General features: G+C 43.5%; 1 protein-coding gene across 3 annotated transcripts in view; it reads right to left on the bottom strand.

Moving 5' to 3' along the window:
* Positions 1–20,782, bottom strand: part of RPL19 (ribosomal protein L19) — a 283,322-nt gene that overhangs the window by 10,125 nt on the left and 252,415 nt on the right. The window contains exons 1-2 of one of the 3 annotated variants that reach the window (XM_086924333.1): positions 15,723–16,002; positions 13,778–13,884 (exon numbers count right to left, since the gene is read on the bottom strand). In XM_086924333.1, coding sequence (XP_086780459.1) covers positions 13,778–13,884; positions 15,723–15,727 — 112 coding nt within the window. In that variant the 5' untranslated portion in view covers positions 15,728–16,002. Of the gene's footprint in view, positions 1–13,777; positions 13,885–15,152; positions 16,003–20,782 lie in introns of those variants that run through there. The other 2 variants (XM_086924336.1, XM_086924335.1) reach the window with 2 other exon arrangements.

Below are 20,782 nucleotides of genomic sequence, written 5' to 3'. Positions count from 1 at the left end.
GGACTTGGCGATTCTTTATATGTCTGAATATGAACATGAATGTATATTGGCAGCAACCAACCCTTATCGTGACATGATCTCCACCTGGCATCGATACATCGACGATGTCCTGATGATTTGGACAGGGGATGAAGGCTCTCTACATGCATTCCTAGTATGGTTGAATACCCAATCAGAAGATATAAAGTTCACCATGACGATGAGCACAGAATCTATCGACTTCCTCAATATCACTATCAAAGTGGACAAGGATCACCTTTATACCACCCTCTTTAGGAAACCATCTGAGCGGAATTCACTTTTGAGGTATACTAGTCACCACACAAGGGCCCTGAGAGACAATTTACCTTTTGGTCAATTCCTCCGTCTACGGAGGAATTGTTCCCTTAAAGAGGACTTTAAGGAATCAGATGATCTAATCAACCGCTTGGTGGACAGGGGATATCCGCAACGCCTGGTAAAAAGATCACGGAAAAGAGCTTGGTACCAAGACCGATCATCTCTGATACCAAAGACACGGAACCTCCCAAAATCACGGATGATCTGTGTGACTACATTCTGCACTAAGAGCAATGCAATACGCAAAATAGTGAACAAACACTGGAACCTTATCGCAGACACTCTAGACAGCCCGGACCCTCCGATGCATGCTTTCAAAAAAGCGAAAAGCATAAAGGACCATGTAGTACGTTCAATGTTGGAAAGCCCTGCAGCACCTACTATACAACGGATGTGGAATCTCCCCGATGTAGTGGGCCATTTCAAATGTACAACATGCAAAGCATGTCCAACATGCTGGGAAACTAAACAACTGATGTACAATGAACTGACCATAGATCTCAAATCTTTCACAAATTGCAACACAAGTGGAGTCATTTACGCCATTCTATGCCCCTGCAATTTGATGTACGTCGGACAGACTAAACAAAAAGTAAAAAACCGAATTTTCCAGCATTCCAGCAGAATCCGATGCTCTACAGTTGGAGCACCCCTTGTGGAACACTTCAAGGAACATAACCACACTCCAGAATCAATGAGATGGTTAGTCCTGGAAAAGATCTCTCTGGGACCACGTGGGGGGGAATGTGAACTCTATAATGAACATCAGAGAATGCAAATGGATGCACCTATTGAAAACTGTGAGCCATGGACTCAATGAAATGGATGCCAATTTTGCACAAATGGCCGGACTAAACCCAGAATGACCTCTTGCCAAAACAGGCGATTTGACATTCTGAATAATCAACCATGTTTTCCATTGAACATATTCCATTTGGGACCACTTGGCCAAACCCTGTCTTTCCATATGACCAAACTATTCTTAGACAAATCCAAGTGGCTGCTAACACTGAGATAGCATTTAGTGGTAATTTATAACATTAACATTGAGTTACACCATCCAATGGGAAGAGAGATATCTTAACTGTGTTCCTCAATGACATCCAATAATAACCACTAATTTTCCCTGTAATCTTTGATCTGTGTGAATTGTTCTTCCTGTCTTCAATTAATGCATTATTTGTTGTTCATTTGTAAATGCAGTCACAGTAAAATCATTTGGGATTTGCTCATACCTGTTTGTCAACAATATGGATGTTCACCACGGTATTATTTTCCACCGTGTTTACTGAGACACTTTGCAGACATTCCCTTACTACTCTACATGACGCTTTTTGTAGAGACTCCCTCCCTCACGCAGGACGCGTTAGAAGAGCCCGGCGCTTTAAGCCCCGTCTCTATAGTGATTGGCCCTTTGAAGTCGAGCCTCCAACCCGACTATCATTCAGCGGCTGCACCGCGAGTTGTGCATTCCTAGCCCAGAACCCCAGAGGTCGGACCATAAGCGGCACGTTTGAAATATGTCTTGCTGTCACTCGACTGAGATTTAACTCTTAGCGTGCACGCCCGGTAGTGCTTAGTTTATTTCCAATTTAAACAACAGACTACACACGTATGTCTGCGTAAGATACTGATTCTGGGTTGATTCTTCACTTATGCTTAGCGCGTTCAAGCGCACAGGATTCATCTGTTTTTAAATGAGTTCTCTTACCATTGTAGCGCCTCTGAGCGTTTTTCCAGGCAGTTAATTGTCTTTTCTCTTAACAAAAGATAGTCAACATTTCGTGGGGTTATTCATCCTTTGAATATCTTTCCACACAGCGCGCCTAACAACTATGAATAACAGGACGTAAGCCTGGAGCAACTCGTCTATACTTGTCAGGAGCAGTTCCACAAGTAAGTTCCCCTTTCAGCCATGAGCTTTCCTTACCTAGCAGCTTGGGCTAGCTAGCGACTGAATCCCAGTCTCTATTAATTTTTTAACAGATTTCCCAGGAGCACTACCATGCCCATTCCCAGACGGCAAAGATTCCTACCGTCCTGATGATTTATGTAAATAATAATTAATTCTTTTACCGAATATATACTGAACCAAGCGTACCCACCGATCCACAATATAGAGGTAATGGATTCCCTTACTATTTTTGTAGGCTCTCACAACTTTCAGTCCTGATGAAGACCCCAACATGAGGCAACAGTCACCCTTACAGCGTACTTTGGGGGTCGAAACGTAGACTACGCCACTCGAGCACAACATAGGACACAAAGAAATTAATGAATTTAAACCTATGTTAGATGCATTTTTGGAACCATGTACCTAACGATTGTAAAGGCATCTTGATTTCTACGTGATGTTCTTAAACCAGTCACACCACCTTTACCCGGTCCCTCACAACTTGCACACCTTCCCTTTCCTTTCTTCTGAGAGCACATTGAAATGTAATGACTATACAATTGCATTTTAGTCTTTGTGTTTTTCATGTTTTTGGATATAAGCTCAAAGCTCGCAAAAGTAATACTGCGTCAATACGAACTATGCATAAATAAATGCATACAAAACATATATTTGGTTTAATGTATATACATTACTTCAACTGTTTCATGTATGACGAATGAATTTGTGGTGGGTACTATTTTGATGTGTTAGATACTGGACATAGTATATAAGTCGTAACCTAACCAGGACCACTGTTTTTCTATATTAACATTCGGACCCCGGTCCTGGAGTTTAGGGTCTACCCCTTTCTTACTCCTATTCCTGAGAAAGAGCGTTTATAGGTTTTTACCTTCCGGAATCTTCCAGGTTTTAGCAGAAGATTGTTTGTGCCTCTAGTGTTTCTAGAGCCGCCAGAGATTGACAGCTTCTGAGTGAGGTATCCGGGAGAGCTCAGATGTAGAGCCTTGTGTGTCATGCAGGCGATTTTCAAGTGTATTCTGGCTTCAAAAGGCAGCCAGTCCAGTGTTTATAGATCAGGGGTGATGTGCGAATGTTTTTTTGATCCAGTGATGAGTCTGGCTGCAGCGTTTAGAGAGGCTCTTAGGGGTGCAGTGCTGGTTAACGGGAGACCGCAGAGGGCGGTGCTGCCGTATTCAATTCGCGGGATTACTAGAGCTTGTACTGCAGTTTGGAAGTCTTTGGCTGGTAGGAAGGGCTTAAGTTTCCTCAGTATTGATTTGGAAGTTCGCTCCCTTAGTAGCCTTGCTGATATGATGCTGCATGTTAAGGTTGGAGTCAAGGGTTATGCCTAAAGATTTCGCTGAGTCCACCATGATGGGTTGGACATTGAGTGCATTTAACTGTTTAAGCCAGGTTTGCGTGGTGGGGATCTTCGCGGGAGGTGTGATCAGCAGGAATTCTGTTTTCAGAGCATTGAGTTTGAGATGATTATCAGCAAGCCAGGATTGGGTGCTTCTGATCGTTGAATTCAGTATTAAAATGTCACTGGGGGATTGTAATTTGAGATATAGTTGGGTGTCATCTGCGTACATGTGAAAAAGTACATTGGATACTTGAAGCAAGGTGGTGAGGGGTTCCATAACTAGGTTGAACAAGGTTGGTGATAGGGAAGATCCTTGGGGACGCCTAACGACACAGGTATTGGAGAGGACATCAGGTTGTTACTCTTGAATTTCTGCGACCTGTTGTGTAAAAAGGTGAACCACTTGAGGTGAATCCTAGCATGGCCAGCTTCATGAAGAAGTCTGCAAGAATCCTAAAAAAAGCGACATGTCCATGTTGAGCAGATCCTGTAAGGCATGCCAGGGTAATCTATTTGACAGGTATGATCCACTTACCACATTAGAACCAGCACACCTGGCAAACGGTTCTGAAGATCCAAGTGACAGGCGTTCTGGACCAAACGTGCCATTTGTCAGCTGAGCAACACCAACTATGCCATTACTTCTGAACTGCACACATTAGGATCAACCCCAAATTGACAGACTTTGCGACAAAAAAAGGATCTGTGGTAGACTGGCTTTGTGGATCCCTTTGTCATGTATCTCAGGGTTGTTAAAACCTTTACAGTTTGGGAAAAGGTCCAGATGTCCATGAATGCGGTCTTTCAGCCCAGCCTTTTTGGTAGGGTCTGAAGTCGCCCTCCTCGGATCCTAAAAGCAGTTACCAGCCCCAACGTAGAGGCACAAGAGGCAGAACCTTCGGCACAAGAGGCAGAACCTTCATTCCCTCCAGCTATCTAGGCAGCAGAACAGAGGAGGGTAGCAAGGTGGTTACAGAGGAGGCCAAACCAGAGGACCCATCTCCAGTTTTTACAGGTACTGATCATATCATTATTTTTATTTATTTATAAAAGCATTTGTAGAGCGTGAACGAAGGCCCTTGGGCATATCGGCGCTAAAGTTGCTGCAGTGTTTAACCCTCAGGAGGGCAGAGGTTCATTGGTTGAAAAGCTAGGTTTTAAGTTGCTTGCGGAACATCCAGAGGGAGGTGCTGATTTTGATCGATTGTGGTAATGTGTTCCACAGTTTCGGTGCGGCTACCATGAATCTTCTGTCCCCCCATGTGACAGATTTGGTTCGAGGTACCACCAACTCGTGCAGACTGGACGAGCGTAGCGTTCTTGAAGGACAGTAAGGGATAAGGTTTTGGGTAAAGAATGCAGGTCCAGCATTGTGTAGAGCCTTGTATACCAGGCAAAGAGACTTAAACATAATTCTCTCTCTCACTGGTAGCCAGTGGAGCGGTCTTATGGTAAGTGCGGCCGATTGATGTTTGGGAATGCGCCCTAAGAGCCTGGCGGCAGCATTCTGAATGGCCTGAATTTTCCATAGCACTCTCTCCTGGGCACCTAGAAACAAAGCATTGCAATAATCTAGGGTCGACAAGACGAGGGAGCTCACCAGCGTTTTTCCGGCACTCTCCGGTAAGAAAGGCAGGATTTTCTTAATGAGCCTCAGTTTATGGAAAGCTGAGGAAGAGATCTGGTTGGCGTGTGGAAGAAAATTTAGGTTGTTAAAAATGACTCTTAAATTCCTCACCTTGTTAGTCGGGTCCGGAGGCTGGCCCATAGATGTTGGCCACCAAAGGGGGGACCACTCCGGGGATAAGTTGCCAAAAATTACAACCTCAGACTTATCAGAGTTCAGCTTCAAGCAATTCTGAGCCATCCAACTTCCAATAGCCAGCATGCCTTGGTTAAAGTTGTTGGCTATTTTGAGCCTGTCATTCTTGACGGCAAGGACCAATTGAGTGTCGTCTGCATAGGAGGTAAGGCTCATCCCGTATGCCCTGATGACTTTGGCAAGGTCGAACACGTAAATGTTGAATAGTGTCGGACTTGGGGATGAGCCTTGAGGAACTCCACATGGCAGTGACAGAGGGGAAGATTCAAAAGGTCCGACAGTAACGACCTGGGACCTATTTGCCAGGAAGGAGGCAAGAAGCAATTAGCCCAAATTACGTTGGGGGAGGGGAGTGGGCATCGTCCTCCACCACTGTGCGTTGTCACAAGACAGTTTTTACCATCCCCCAGTACATGTTAGCAAACCTAGACCACATCCCAGAGGACCGCTATAATCAACAAATAGTGTATGGGGGTGGAGCCAGCCAAGGGTTTTTGGCTTTACTGCCTTCAACACCACATCTGTGATAGCACATCTGCCGGGCTGTCAATACAGTAGCGGACTGGCACTCCAGCCATCCGATGGAGTTTAGCAATTGGATGCCCATGTTTCCAAGAAGATCGATCACTTTAGGGTCCATTCAAAGTGGACCTTTATGTCTGTTGAAAAGACTACTGAAATATTGTATTAGGTGGAGATCGGACCTAGAAGCTCTAAAGACTGATGCATTCCTGCAATATGGAGGGTGACTTGGGTTCCTTCCGTTCATGACAATTCCAGGAGTAGCTACTCTGGTGTAGAGAAAGTAAGTAGAGTTGATTCCTACCTAGAAGTCTCAGGTTTGGTTTCCAGTCCCCCTTAGATTGTCTTGAAATCTGTTCTGCACCAATGCGTTCCAATGTTACTCGAAGACCCAGTGGGTTTCCCATATACACTGATTCAGGACAATCACCACCATCTCATAGCAAGGAGAACTTCAGAAGTTACTGGCAGGTGCCAGGACTGTCACAATAAGCTACTGTCTTCAACAAGAGCATGGTCGTTGAGTATGCACAAAAGATTCTTCTGACTGGTCTTGACCGTTACATGTCTGTGTGTGGCAAACTGAGTCTGGATGCCACACAGCATATATAGCCATGGTGATAAACTTCCTGTCCGAATTGGCTACTAGCAGCATTATTACTGAACCGTTAATTTCATGCCAGCTACCTCCGCTTGACATTTTCCACTGGAAGTCCAGTAAGTGGAGGGAGAACCCACTGGTAAGCAAGGTAAGGGGGAAAATTCGGTTTTCCAATGATCAACCACAACATTCTGGGCGTAGGACATCAATGAGGTCTTAACATTTTTTGACCAGTGACCAGGTAACTCAGACCTATCTCGCAAACAATTGTCGGCAAAGTTGTCAATGTCTAATCTCATGCAAAAGTGTGCCAGACATACGTGCACTGGATATTACAGGTAGAGTTTCATCTTGGTGGAACGAGATTTCGTGTTTCGTAACGTACTAACGCTATCAGATCTGTTCATAACAGTTTTACTGAATAACTATTGTGCTGCAATGTCTTAAAGAATATGAAGATGTGACCAGAGAGTAGATGGGATTCTGCGGGGGCAATTACAGATTGTTTTACAAAAATCTTTTCAACCTGTTTCAGCAGCCACCACAGCTAGATGGTTACTTTCAGAAGCACAGGTGATGTTTCTGTATTTAGAGCTCATTTAATTTGTGGAGCTGTGGCCTTCAAATCAAATGCTTTTGGTTTACGGTTGGAAGATAGCAGATTGATCTGCTGAATCCATTTTTTAATTTTTAAATCATAACCAATTAGTAATGTGGCTTTTGTGGTTGTGGGGTAGTTTTGAACAAGCATGATCTGAGCCTCCCTCCTGCCATAGAATGACATTTTTTCCAGTTATTGCATCATGAATTGTCCCACCCGATATTTCATGTATCACACTCGTTAAGAGAATATCTGCCTTCCAAGGAAAATTAGCAATCGCATTCCATTCATGTTAAAGAGGGATACAATATTTTCTCTTCACAGAAATTGTGGTTTCTTTTCTTCTAGGAGGTAAAGAAATAAAATTGAGCAGGCCCTTTCCTGGGAGAGATGAATATTCTGCAATGAGCCCCACGATAGACAATAAAAAAAGTCAAAAGTTATGGTAACAGCCTTTGGAAAGAAAAAAAAAGGCTGCTTAAGTAGCAAAACGACTTTTATACATTTCCAGGTATCCTACGGTAAAAAACCAAATATTATACTCAACTGTAGTGTGTTGTACTCGTGCTGATGATTCGTACTTACTGTGCACATGCCAATGATTCTTACTTAGTGTGCACATGCCGGGGCATGTGCACAGAATGTATATGTATATGTATTCTTTTAAATGTGGAGACGCTCTCAGAAGCCAGGTGTCCGTTGTACTTGGTCAGTTGCTGCTTGGACTCCTGGCTGATGAGGCGCTCCTCCTGTGATTGGAAACCTTATGAATAAACCTCATTTGGATTACACTCTTTTTTGGACATCTTTACTTCTACATATTGGCGACGAGGATGGGATTTGTTTCCATCACCGTATCACCCACGCATAAAGGATTTTTGACGAATTTGCGTCAAACTTGGTCTCAGCCAAACGATCCCTCGATGAACTTTTTATTACAACCTGGTTCATTTGGTCAATTCAAGCGGATCTTTGGATTATTTGGGCCACATTGATACTACAGAGGAGGAGCGGATTTAATTTATTACATTGACACTTTTCACTGATTTAAGTGTCATCGGCGTTTTTACTGGAGGCGGAAAGCATTTTTAAAGACTTGGGTCAGCGTTGGAAACTTTCTTTTGTTTGCAGAGTTACTGTAAGGATTAATTGTAAACTTGCCTCGGTTTACATTTCAAACTACGCGCTTACCGGTTGTCTAGAACTCCGGCATCGCGTCTTGGAACTCGCCTGCAGTCTTCTTCTGGAACTCCGAAGACGTGTGGAATTCTGGGATACACGTCTACGACGCTACGCACGGACGTCACGGCGCATGGTTGACACTACGCAGGGCAGCCATTTTGGTTAAGGTTGAAGCTCCTCGCTTCTGATTCAGTTAATTACGTGTGATCGTAATACGATTTCGGCGATTCACACGCCTCGGGTTCAAGTCAAAGGCACATCAAGCTTTTAACCTGCGTGTGAGCCCGGCGATTCACACGCCCCAGAGACAGAACAAGCGACGGACCAAGCTTTATTCCTGTGTGTGAACTCGGCGATTCACACGCCTCACCACCTACAAACTTCATTCTATCTGTAACTATATTTGGTGCCTTTAATCTAAACGTTTTCTTCCAAATATTTGTTTTTTTCAGGTTTTATTATTTTCTTGTTATACGTTTTACAAATCTATTTTGGTACTATATTAGTAACATGGCTTCTGTTAGGGAGGTCACTCAACCCCCTCCTTTTCTAGAGAAACCTGGAAAACCTACGTTGTTGTGGTCGGAGTGGTTTGGCTTGTTTGAAAACCACATTTTAGCAATTGATGCTTCTGACTATTCCCCTCCTAGGAAGTTTGCTCTTCTTTTTGGCAGTCTTGGGTTAGCAGCTCAACGCATTTTTAAGAGTTTGGTGCCCATTCCTCCTCCTGCTGCTGATTCAGGAGATAGTGAATGGAATGTTTACATAGAAGCTATTGCCAGATTAAAAAAGCAATTTGAGGAATCTCCTAACATCATGTTAGAGAGGCACAATTTCTATAAAAGAAAACAAAAAGGAGGACGAAAAAATTGACGAATATATTTCAGCTTTAAGGGTATTAGCTATTACCTGTGATTTTGGTCCTTTACTGGACAATTATATTCGCGATCAATTTGTATTTAATTGTTCTTCTACCAAAGTGAAGGAAAGAATTCTTAGTTGTAAGAATCCCTCTCTGTCCGAAGTTATTGATCTTAGCCTAAGCATTGAAAGATCAGTAACCTCTACTAAGGCCATGGCACTGGATACTGTCACTAAAGTTAATTTTATTTCAGATGATGTATCTGAGGAGGGTGTATATGCTATTTCTAGTAAAGAAGCTAAAGAAAAATGGCAAAGTAAGGCTGGTGGTAATGCAAACAAACAACATTTTTGTTTTAGATGTGGGTCCAAATTCCACGTTGGGAATTTTAAAGGGTGTCCTGCCATGAATAAACGTTGTGTTTTGTGCAAAAAAATAGGTCACTTTCAAAAGGTGTGCAGATTCCAAAAGAAATCTGTCAAAGTCAACTATGTAGATATGGATGATTGTTGCGACACTTTTGATAACCTAATGTTGATGGTTGAGTGTGATGATTCTGAACCTATTAAGGGACCTTTGTGTGAAGCCATAATTGACAATATTAAATTACAGGTAATGGCTGATTCGGGAGCTCCCATTACCATACTCGGGGACTCTACATTTTTTGATAAATGGGGAAAGGATGTGAAATTAAGTCAATCGGATGTTAATTCTAAAGCTTTCGGAGAGAAAGATATTGACATGTTAGGATTTTTCTTAACTAGTGTAGAGGTCCTGGGAAGGTCCATCATTACAAAAGTCTACGTGGCCATTAAAGGAAAAGATATCGTGGGTTGGAAAGACCTCGCTAAAATGGGTCTGTATCTGGTTCCAGGAGATGAAAACCCAATTAAAGTACGTGACTTTCCTATTTGCTTTATTGAGGATGCAAAAATTGATAGGACTGAATTGTTAAAGGAGTTTAAAGATGTGTTCAGTAATAAAATTGGTTTGGTGACTGGCGCAGAACACAAAATTAGACTCATTCCCGGAGCATCACCTGTTTTTCATAAGGTTCGCCCTGTTCCCCTTAGTGTCAGGACAGAACTTAAAAAGATGCTTGAGGATCTTGTTAGAGACAAGATTATAGAACCTTCAGAATCCTCCCAATGGGTTGCGCCCATCGTGGTAGCACGCAAGAAAAATAATGAGATTAGGCTATGCGCAGACCTCAGGGGTCTCAATAAAAACATCAAAATTGATTGCCACCCCCTCCCCAAAATTCAAGAACTGTTAGCAAACCTGGGTGGCGCTAGGTGGTTTTCATTGTTGGACTTAAAGTCCGCTTACCACCAGATTCCCTTGTCCAAGGATTCTCAAGAGTTAACAACCTTTGTGACCCCGTTTGGCGCTTTTAAGTTTCTAAGGCTTCCATTCGGGTTAGCATCAGCAGCAAGTGTTTTCCAAAGGTTAATGGACTCTTTGTTAGGGGATCTGGTGGGAGTTCAAGCATACTTAGATGACATTTTGGTCTTTGCTAAAACGATGGATGAACACAATGTGCTACTCAAAAAGGTTTTGTCCATTCTCGGCAGTAGGGGTATGACAGTCAGAGAAGACAAATGCAAGTTTGGAGTGTCTGAACTTGAGTATTTGGGTCATTCAATTTCGAAAACTGGCATTAGACCAAAATTTTCTGTTGTTAGGGCTTTAATGGAAGCCAAACCTCCAAGTGATAAGGACACTCTACGTTCGTTCCTGGGCCTTGCCGAGTACTATGCCAGATTTGTGGAAGGGTATGCACAAGTGGTGGAGCCTCTGAGATTACTCTTGAAGAAAGGTCAAAAGTTCGATTGGACAAAAGAGTTGGATGAGACTTTTACTAAAGTCAAGGATTTAATTGTCTCTGCACGTTCCCTTCAGGCGTTTAGGGATGATTCTATGTGCATTATTGCAGTAGATGCAAGTATGAAAGGGCTTGGTGCCGTGCTGTGTCAACAGGTGGAGGGCAAAGAACACACGGTAGCTTTTGCCTCTAGATCTTTGAAGGACTTTGAAAAGCACTACAGCACAATTGAAAGGGAGGCGTTAGCCTGTGTGTGGGCGGCCCAAAAGTTTAAAATGTATATCTGGGGTCGCAAGTTTGTAATGTTATCTGACCACAAACCCCTTTCGTTTATTTTCAGCAAAGTTTCGGGTACCAATAGCCTGTCTCCTAGGCTGACTAGATTGGTTTCTAAACTGCAAGAATTCAATTTCGAATTAAGGCACATCACAGGTGGTAAAAATTTCAGGGCAGATTGCTTGTCCAGAATGTTGATGGACAAAGATGATGAGGATGACTTGGTTGAAGAAGATGTGGAATGTGTCTCTATGGTGGATGCTGTGCAGGAGTGGAGTTCAGCCATTTCTGAAAAGGATTGGAAAGAAGCTAGTGAAATGGATGGTGTTTTGTCACAGGCTTTAGAGTTTTCGGCTAAAACTTGGCCAGATGTTAGGAACCTGTCTGGTGACCTAAAGAATTTTGCTCAGGTGGCAGAGGAACTATCAGTCAAAGATGGAGTTTTGTTAAGAGGTGATAAGTTTGTTCCCCCCAGTGGTTTAAGGAACACGATTGTCAAGTTAGCACACGAGGGGCACCTTGGTGTGACCAAGACTTGTATGAGGATTAAAGCTCACTATTGGTGGCCGGGTATTGACTCTCAGGTTAGATCTACGGTAGACAGTTGTGAAGAATGTCTTTTGTCTGATAAACACTGGAAGACCCACCAGACTCCTTTACAACCTTCCCAATTTCCGGGGATGGCTTGGGAGAAGGTGGCTTTAGATTTCTCTGGCCCATATAAAGTTCTTCCAGAAGGAAAGAGGTACCTTATCTTAGCAATCGATTATTTCTCTAAATGGATGTACTATAGGTTTGTTGAGGCCCCGGATTCAAATAATACCATTTCCTTCCTTGAAAGACTGTTCTTGTTAGAAGGAGCTCCACGAACCTTAGTAACTGACAATGGAACCCATTTTGTCTCCGACAAGATGTGTAAATTTTTGAAAACACATGATGTGAAACAATTGAAGGTGGCACTTTATTCACCCTCATCTAATGGTCTAGTTGAGCGTGGGAATAAAGTTTTGAAAGAGGGAATCCAGACTGCCATAGCAGCGGGGGTGGATGTTTTCAAGTTTTTGGAAAAAAAAATCTGGAATTATAATGTCTCACCCCATTGTACGACTCAAATGTCCCCTTTTCAATTGTTGCGAGGAAGGGATTTTCATTCCCCTTTATTTCCCGCTTGGTTGAGGAAAGTGGAGGGCTTACAATTTTCTCCTGTTAGGGATAATGTTGACTTTTCAGTCAAACAAAAACAGGCAGTAATGAAGGAAAATTATGACAAGTCAAAATGTGTAAAGGACATTCAAATGTTGGTGGGGGACTGGGTTATGATTAAGAAGCCCTATAAAGTTGCAAAAGGTTTGTCTATGTTTTCAAGTCCTGTACAAATCCTTAAAGTCAGTAAAAATGCAGTTTTTTTGGGAGACAAGGGTTGGTGGAACGTGAGACAATTGGCAAGGTTGACTCCAGATCAAGCGACCCTCATTTCTAGGAGGAAAAATCTATCCACGCAGGAGGGTTGTGATTGGTCTCATTGGCTGCAACCAGATGTAGTTCAAGCTAGCTTGGCTTTGCCGGCTACTGCACCTGTTTCATCTAATGGTGCTTCCCCTGCTGTTGTTTCCCCTGCGGCCCCGTCTTGCAGTCGCAGCGGCCGCATTAGAAGACCCCCTGCAAGATATAACGAGTTTATTTCTTTTTAATTCATTAATTATTTCTCTTTTCTGTATTTGTATAAGGGGGAAGGTGATGTAGTGTGTTGTACTCGTGCTGATGATTCGTACTTACTGTGCACATGCCAATGATTCTTACTTAGTGTGCACATGCCGGGGCATGTGCACAGAATGTATATGTATATGTATCCTTTTAAATGTGGAGACGCTCTCAGAAGCCAGGTGTCCGTTGTACTTGGTCAGTTGCTGCTTGGACTCCTGGCTGATGAGGCGCTCCTCCTGTGATTGGAAACCTTATGAATAAACCTCATTTGGATTACACTCTTTTTTGGACATCTTTACTTCTACATCAACATGGAGGCTTTTTAAAGACCAGCCTACTCTGGTCAACCTGGGTTAGAAAAAGCCAACAATGAAAAACCGCTGTAACCTCGACAATTATGGGTGTCTGGTGAGTGGTACACAATAAGTACTGCGTTGAATATCACCAACAATCAGCAACAGAGACACAAGCACACCGCGTTTTCAACCAAGGGTTGTATGCTTAAAACTTTAAATGTCAGCAACTGATCAGTGTCGAGAAAAAAAAAACTTTGAACCTGGTTGCACAAGGAAAAATCAAAATCAGTGCCATAAATAAATGCTAGTGATTCCACCCGCACCTTCCAATAGTACTTCAAATACAAAAATAGGAAAGAAAGCAGATTAGCTAAACAACGTTTCTACCATGCTCAACTCTCCAGAATCCAAACACTACATTCTTGTTTTTGCAGCTCGCATCCTGTATTTACTGATCAGATAAGTCGCAATTTAAGTTAATACTTACGAGAGTTTGCGTTGGCAATCTCATTTGTTTCATTAGGATCCAGCCATACTTTTTTCTTGCCACAGCGTAACACGCTGGAGGCAAGCCTCTTCTGAAGCCGAAGCATACTGGGAAGAAATAAGAAAAAGAACGGCATTAACTGGTTGACAAATATTTGTGTTGAGCACTACTGACATGTCTACGGCTAAATTAAGTTTGCCAGTACACGGTCAATTTTGGGCTTAGCTGACCAGAGGTACAGCAGGGGGTTACATTTTTGAAGTATCTTTAGCAACTGGCTCTTCGGTATAGCGTTTTCTACCTGTTGAACTATAGACCGCATCGTGACCCTACTTGTCTAGTTTGAAGAAATGTTTACAAAACGTATTAGGCAAGATAAAAAGAAAGTCCACTGCCACACACATTGCACTAGATATCAAATTGTTAACTACAAGATTCATGTGCCATACAAGGTCGAACGAGTCGGCTTCAGTTGAGATGGTTACAGTCAGTAACATGTTGGGACTTTTGAGGGACATCACTGGCAGTTCTAAGATTCTGGTACATGCTAAGCCAGTCTCGAGCATCGGTACACTAGTAGAGGGCTGAGCATGTTCGGAATTAATCCGAGGACGGGGAGAGGCAGTGATTAATGGGTACTAGAAGGACCTTGTTCCGATTCCATATTCAGGGTTCCAGGGCAAGCAGGTAACGGTTTATTAATACCTGCCAGTCTATAGTATAAGTGGGATAGGTAAAGCAACGGCCAGCCACTTTGGCAGGTGCTCGAGCTTATAGGAAGCAAAAGTAAGATTCATAGAAAAACGTCCACCTGGGTGCAAGTGACCACCGCTAGTCTAGTAGTGTGGTCATGTGGTGTGACTAACCTTTCAAAGCACTATAAGCCACACAAGATTGCCAAGCTGCCCGATGACGTGTAGTGATAAATCTCAGTATTTACGGCACTTCAATCGGCAAACTGGCATCGGTAACCTACTTTCAAACGTTTCAGTTTTAATGACCTACTAGATCCGAGTTGTCTTCTCTCTCACCCCGGACATTCGAAGATAGTGGGTGACCGGACTGTCATTCTCACCTTTTCTTTTTATTGCTCTCCCCCCCTCCGCTGCACTGCATATTAATCTCCCATGCTGTATTTTTTTGTCTTTGGTTTGCTTCCTTACTGCCGGCCTATGTTTTGTAATGTCCTTCTGCTGTTAACTGTGTGTATGTTAAGTGCTCTGATACCTACCGGTTAAGCTAATACAAAACGTTTAACATAAATAAAATAGTTACATTTACAACCCTTAAAAAGTCTGAAACTCTCTTCCCAAAAGGCTAGTTAATTTTACGTCCCTGTCGAACACGAGGGCACCACACACGCGATTATACTTACCTCCGGAATCCAGCACCAGTGAAATGTGTATAATTGGCAAGCTTCCGTGAGTGACTAGTTAGGCCGGTCTTGTTGCTTTTTTAAGAATGTTGGGATATGTAGGCTCATTTAGCACAGTACAGAAGCAGCGCAACATTTCCAAGAAAACCAGACCGGCATAATAGCTATCCACGCATTGACTTGGGGAAGTTGGCATCTATGTTGTGCGCGCGTGTGTGTGTACGTACATATATATATAATTACACACGCGTCACAGCCGCCAATTAATTAAATACAAAACACCACAGAAAACGCTTTTCGGTTAAACCAAGATACTCAATTATCACTTAGATAAAGCGGAAAGTTGATGCCACCTCCCCACTTGAGGTTGCAATATCACTGCTTCCAGCAGGCCCCTAGCTTCACGCCTCGCCTCCCATCTCTCTCCTACAGAACTCAGTACTCCACTTGCTCAGTTCGCGGCCCTCAGGGACTAATACTCTTCAGCGTGTTCACTAAACCTTCGATCGCATGTCGTCCCTAATTACTTCCCCAGCCGCTTGTCGGCAACACGGGAGCTCAGCTCCTCACCTCATGGCGGCGGCTCGGCCGAAGAACGGAAAGGAAGGATTCTTCTTCCGGCCGTGCTCATTATCAGACGCGGGGATATCCCACCTCGAAGTGCTTCCATCTCGCACTGCACGCAGACACACATACTACACTTCCTCTCTGAATAGAGATGCCGACAGACAATAACTCTGATTGATCTGTGCATCCTGGAAGCAAGGAGGACTTCTAGGGCCATATTTACAGTATAACATCGTCACCTACCCCCCCCCCCCTCCTTAAAAATGGTATGTCCCTCTGGTCTTCTGAGCATGCGCAAAAAGGGTTTAATCTCATACGTCACGTGGTACCTCTTTACCGGACAGAATGGCTGCGAAGCGGCGGAACTGACAGGGTCATAGAGAGGGAAAAAGCAGGAGCTAGACAAAGCAGCCAACACCGAACGCCATGCTTTGGTTGCAACCAATTCAGACCATAGAGTAATTTCTCTACTTGTGCTAGATAGTCGTACCGCACGGCGTCGCACATACATAATTTAGGCAGGTACAGATACTTAAAGCTAACAGTGGCTGGTCCGTAATTCTGGACGGGTACACATATTTTTTATTTATTTTATTTAATGCAATTTTATATGGCGCGGACTTTAAACAAAGGTGTCAGAGCGCTTCACAATAGAAGGAAGTATACGTACTTACAGCACGTTACAAATTGTTATATTAATGCTCATAGAGGTTTAAAGTGGAATAAACCATATTTATTATAAATTAAACAAGCAGGTACATTCTGCCCAACCGGACAACACGGTGTTCAAGAAGGATCTGGCCAACCTCTCTAACTTTGCGTTCCATATTCTATGAAACGCGAACCACAGAGCGTGCACCAGAACATATGTAACGTGCATAAGAGAAATGTAAACAACATAACACATCCCCTTCGGAATACAATGAAAAAAATGTACAATAGAGAGAATAGCGTCATTCCCTTCTTTTTGCTAGCTAAAAAAAAAAAAATGAAAAGAAACAAATGCAAACGTTTCTTAAGTATTACTAAATATCTACAAAGGAAAATTCTCAGAAATATAATCTGCAAGCCAAACCGGAGGCCTTTTTCCCCGTTTGGGATTCCTGGACATCATGTTAGATTTATCATGATAAGTAACATCAGAAGTAGTTGGATTTGCATCACTAACATGTGAATTAGAAACAGCGTTATTTTGAACTTCAGGAGAAATGACAACAGATTTATCTTGAATGTCTAAGCCAGAGTAAGAATTCACAGTTGAAGAATTATTACTCAAGAAATCATCAAAGTCAAACATATAAGGAACTTTATCATTTCGCACCGAAGGAACTTTGTCATTTCGAAAAGAAGGTGCAGGACATCTTGCAATTGTTTTGAGATTCCAAACTTTCCCATCAGACAAAATTACAGCATTATTCATAACTTCAACGACCTGCAAAGGCTCATAGAAGCGACTAACATCCTTAGCTATCTTGCCAGGTTTCTTTACTCTAACCCATTGTCCAATATCAATATTGACATCTTTCACACCATGTTTAAGATCATACCATTCTTTGCTCTTTGCAAAAGCAGATTCACTCTTTTCTTTAACCAAATTCTCAGACCAGTTCACAATATTAGACTTGAATAACTAACTAGGAGTGAACTTGGTTCTTGGATTCCTTCCACGCTTCGAAACAAAAGGAGGATACCCTGTGGCGTCACAAATGGAAACTCTATAGGCCCAAACCATTTTAAGAACTTGAGTTTCCCAATTATCATCCACTGTAGTCATCTGAATCGTGTTTTTAATAACACGATTAAAGCGCTCTACCATGCCATTACTGTTTGGGTTATATAGCTATGTAGTTTTGTGTTTAATACCAAGTCTATTAAAGTATTCAACAGCATTGGTTGACAAAAATTGTACCCCATTGTCACTTAGTAACAAAGATGGAATTCCTTCCATAATAAACAATTGATCCAAAAAAGGCAAAACACTATCAGTGTCGGCTCTTTCAACTAATTTTACAAAAGGCCACTTTGACAGGGGGATACAGGACGAGCCCTTATATCACGAGGCATCCCCTAGACATGGCAACAACAACTTGTCTCCTTTATCCATGCAGCAGACGGAGATCTGGAGAAATACGCCGGACATCCCTTTACCCGAACTGGGAAGCGACGAGGAACACTGTTTCTTTAATTGGGCGGAGTTTGATCCACGACACTCCCCCAACCTTGACGCAGTCACGGAAGTAAATACAAAGATCTCCACTATGCAGGTGTGTTCATCACCCGGAGGAGGAAGTGAAGGCGTGAGGAGTAGAGACGGAGTATTCGAAGAAGCGAGCGGAGGCGGAGAAGAGGACAGCGTTAGGAGAGAGTTGAGAGGTGGAGACCCGAGAGCGGAGGCAAGTCAACATCCCGAGGAGCCAGGAACAAGGCGCATCGCCCAGCCACGCTTCAAGGGAAGCGTGGCTCACCCAGGTACGTTCCCGTATCGTAGGCTAGGTGGGTAAAAAGGGTTTTAAACCACCCTGAACCTCACTCGACGATTCCCTACACTTCCCTATACCCCGCACCGACGGCACCATGTTTCTCACCCCTGTTTGAGATAAAACACAGTGCACGTGTGTGGATCCTCACTCCTTTACCCCTTTTCACTGTACAAAGAGAGCACCTGACCGAAGCAAGTCTACCTTTCTTTTCATTTTTTGGTTGATACCGGCTGCAAGGACGGAGTCGAGGGAGACTACATAACCCAGAGACACCCGGGAAAGGAGAAAGCCGGGCCGGAGTATTTGAAGGAGAGAACATCCCCAACAAAAAGAGACTCTGAACCCCCTTTACCCTACTATAGTAGTGTGACCCGCCGGCGGCGGTTGTTGAAACCAATAAAATTAACCTTATCTGCACCTAGAGTCCACGTGAGTTCTTACATATCGCAACAGCCACCTAGAATATAAATCCATCAACATTAAGATGTATTTTTGCTCATTCCCAATGGGACCCATAATGTCAATGGCAGTGTGTTCCCAAGGTGAACTAGGTCTAAACATGTTACTTAATGGAGATTTAAACGTGACCAAAGATTTATCAGCTGCCTGACACGATTTACAACCCCTCACAAATTTCTCAATTTCAGCATCCATGCCAGGCCACCAAAACGAAGCTTTAACAGTTCGTTTGGAGCGAACTATGCCCAAGTGTCCTTCATGACATAAGGCCATAATAGAAGGGAAAGTTTTTTCGCTACACATATTTCTGTGATTTTCGCAAGAAAAGGGAGGATAGGGATGGGGCGGAAGTTGTTGATGTCGTTCGCATCAGCGGTGGGTTTTTAGGTCTCGCGACCTATCAATGTGCGCAAGCGCATTGAGCGGAGCGAGAATTCAAGTGCTCAAAATCCTCGTCAAGCCAAGGGCTTCTTGGTGCGGTTTTCTTTAAGTTCACGTGAATCACGTGAAAAAACAAGCACGCGCAACAGCCTCCCTCCCTCCCTCCTAATTGCATTTTTTAACGGCCGCCATCACATCAAAGGGCTTCTCTCTGCGGCTTCTCCTCCCCTAATTATTCATGGCTGGCCGGTGGCCGGCCGTACTTTCACTTTCCCGGCCACTCTAGCACTCCTCCCACACCTTTGAAGTGAAGCTTAGCTTCACTTCAAAGGCCCCTGCTGCTTTTTACAAGTGCGATGATGAATATGACTTGAAAAATGTAAGTAAAGAAGTTACCCTGCAATTATTTACCCGGCACTACAAATCGAAGGTGTAGTGAAACCTTCTGTCTCGATTCGTGTAGTTGAATATTTGGGATTCTTTTCTGGCTGCTTTATTTGACTGGTAACATTCACTAATGCGATCTGTCTGTCGTGCTTTGTTTAGCTATCGAGTTATATAATTCACCTCGATCTCTTTCCGTGCTCCTTCCCTCTCACCGAGCTGAGTAAACTAGGATGCCCCTGGTGGCTGGCTCCGTACAGGTGGGCGGGCAGGTTCCATCTGGCAGGCGAAAGCGCTAAGTTTGTTGGCACTACTACCCACTTGTACTGCATGGGCTGGTTATTCAGTAACACAAACAATGCCAACGCTTGTTCATCCACAGGCCTCTCCGAAGCGCCGGCTCTTTGTGGTATGGGTGCAGGCTTCCCAGCATCGGCTCAATGCTGAGGGTGTGAAGTCACCCCGTCCGGCTGCGTGCCTTGACCTCATTATTAGGTGCCGCCATGTGAGACAGATGGATGTGCCGCTGAAGGGTGGACTATTCTCCCCCTGCAGGGGTGTATACACAGCGCCTAGCGCGTTTACCGTAAGTCCTTTTATAGTCTGCCGGAGAGGCTTTCCCGCCTCTGCCCACAGCGGATTGTCGGGCCTCGTGTGTCCGGGCGCCCACACCAGTCATTAGTAGTGATATCACTTTCTTGTCACACTTAATCTCGTTCTGACTTACCATAGCGTTCACAAACGCCGATGTATATGGTTGACTTCCACAATGTGTAATGTTAAAAAAAATCTGTTTTAGGATCCCGCACATTACTGATTTGGAGATGATTGTCCCTTAATTTTAGCTTTCGCCTGGTAAACCTCCATCCACTTAAGTGCAAATTAAAATGGCAATTAAATTCCGTCTTTTTAATCCAACTCTCTATCTGTTCAAAGATTTTGGCATTTGCGGGAATCGTATATCATCACACGAATAATGTAAAGCAGTTTTTAAAATCCTTAAAGTTTATTTTAACATGCGTTTCCTCGCGTTTCTCCATCTTTTGACACCTCCGCCAAAGATCTTTCAAGATATGACACCTGCAATCTTTTCATTCCAATGTGAGATTCTCAGCATGTAAAGGATTCTTTAAGACGGCAGTTTAAACAAATGCCTGCAGCTCTACCCCTTTTCTCTTCTGACCGTGTGGAACCACACGCACAACCACACACAGAAAACCACACGCACACAACCACACACACAAAACCACACACGCATACACACAACCACACAAACACACACACACAACCACACACACACAACCACACACACACACAAGCACACACACACAACCACACACACACACAACGATACACAAC

The sequence above is a fragment of the Lissotriton vulgaris genome, chromosome 5, assembly GCF_964263255.1.
Source record: "Lissotriton vulgaris chromosome 5, aLisVul1.2, whole genome shotgun sequence".
Taxonomy (NCBI): Eukaryota; Metazoa; Chordata; class Amphibia; order Caudata; family Salamandridae; genus Lissotriton; species Lissotriton vulgaris.
The sequence above is the reverse complement of the archived record's forward strand: the minus strand, read 5'-3'. Positions and strand labels throughout refer to the sequence as shown.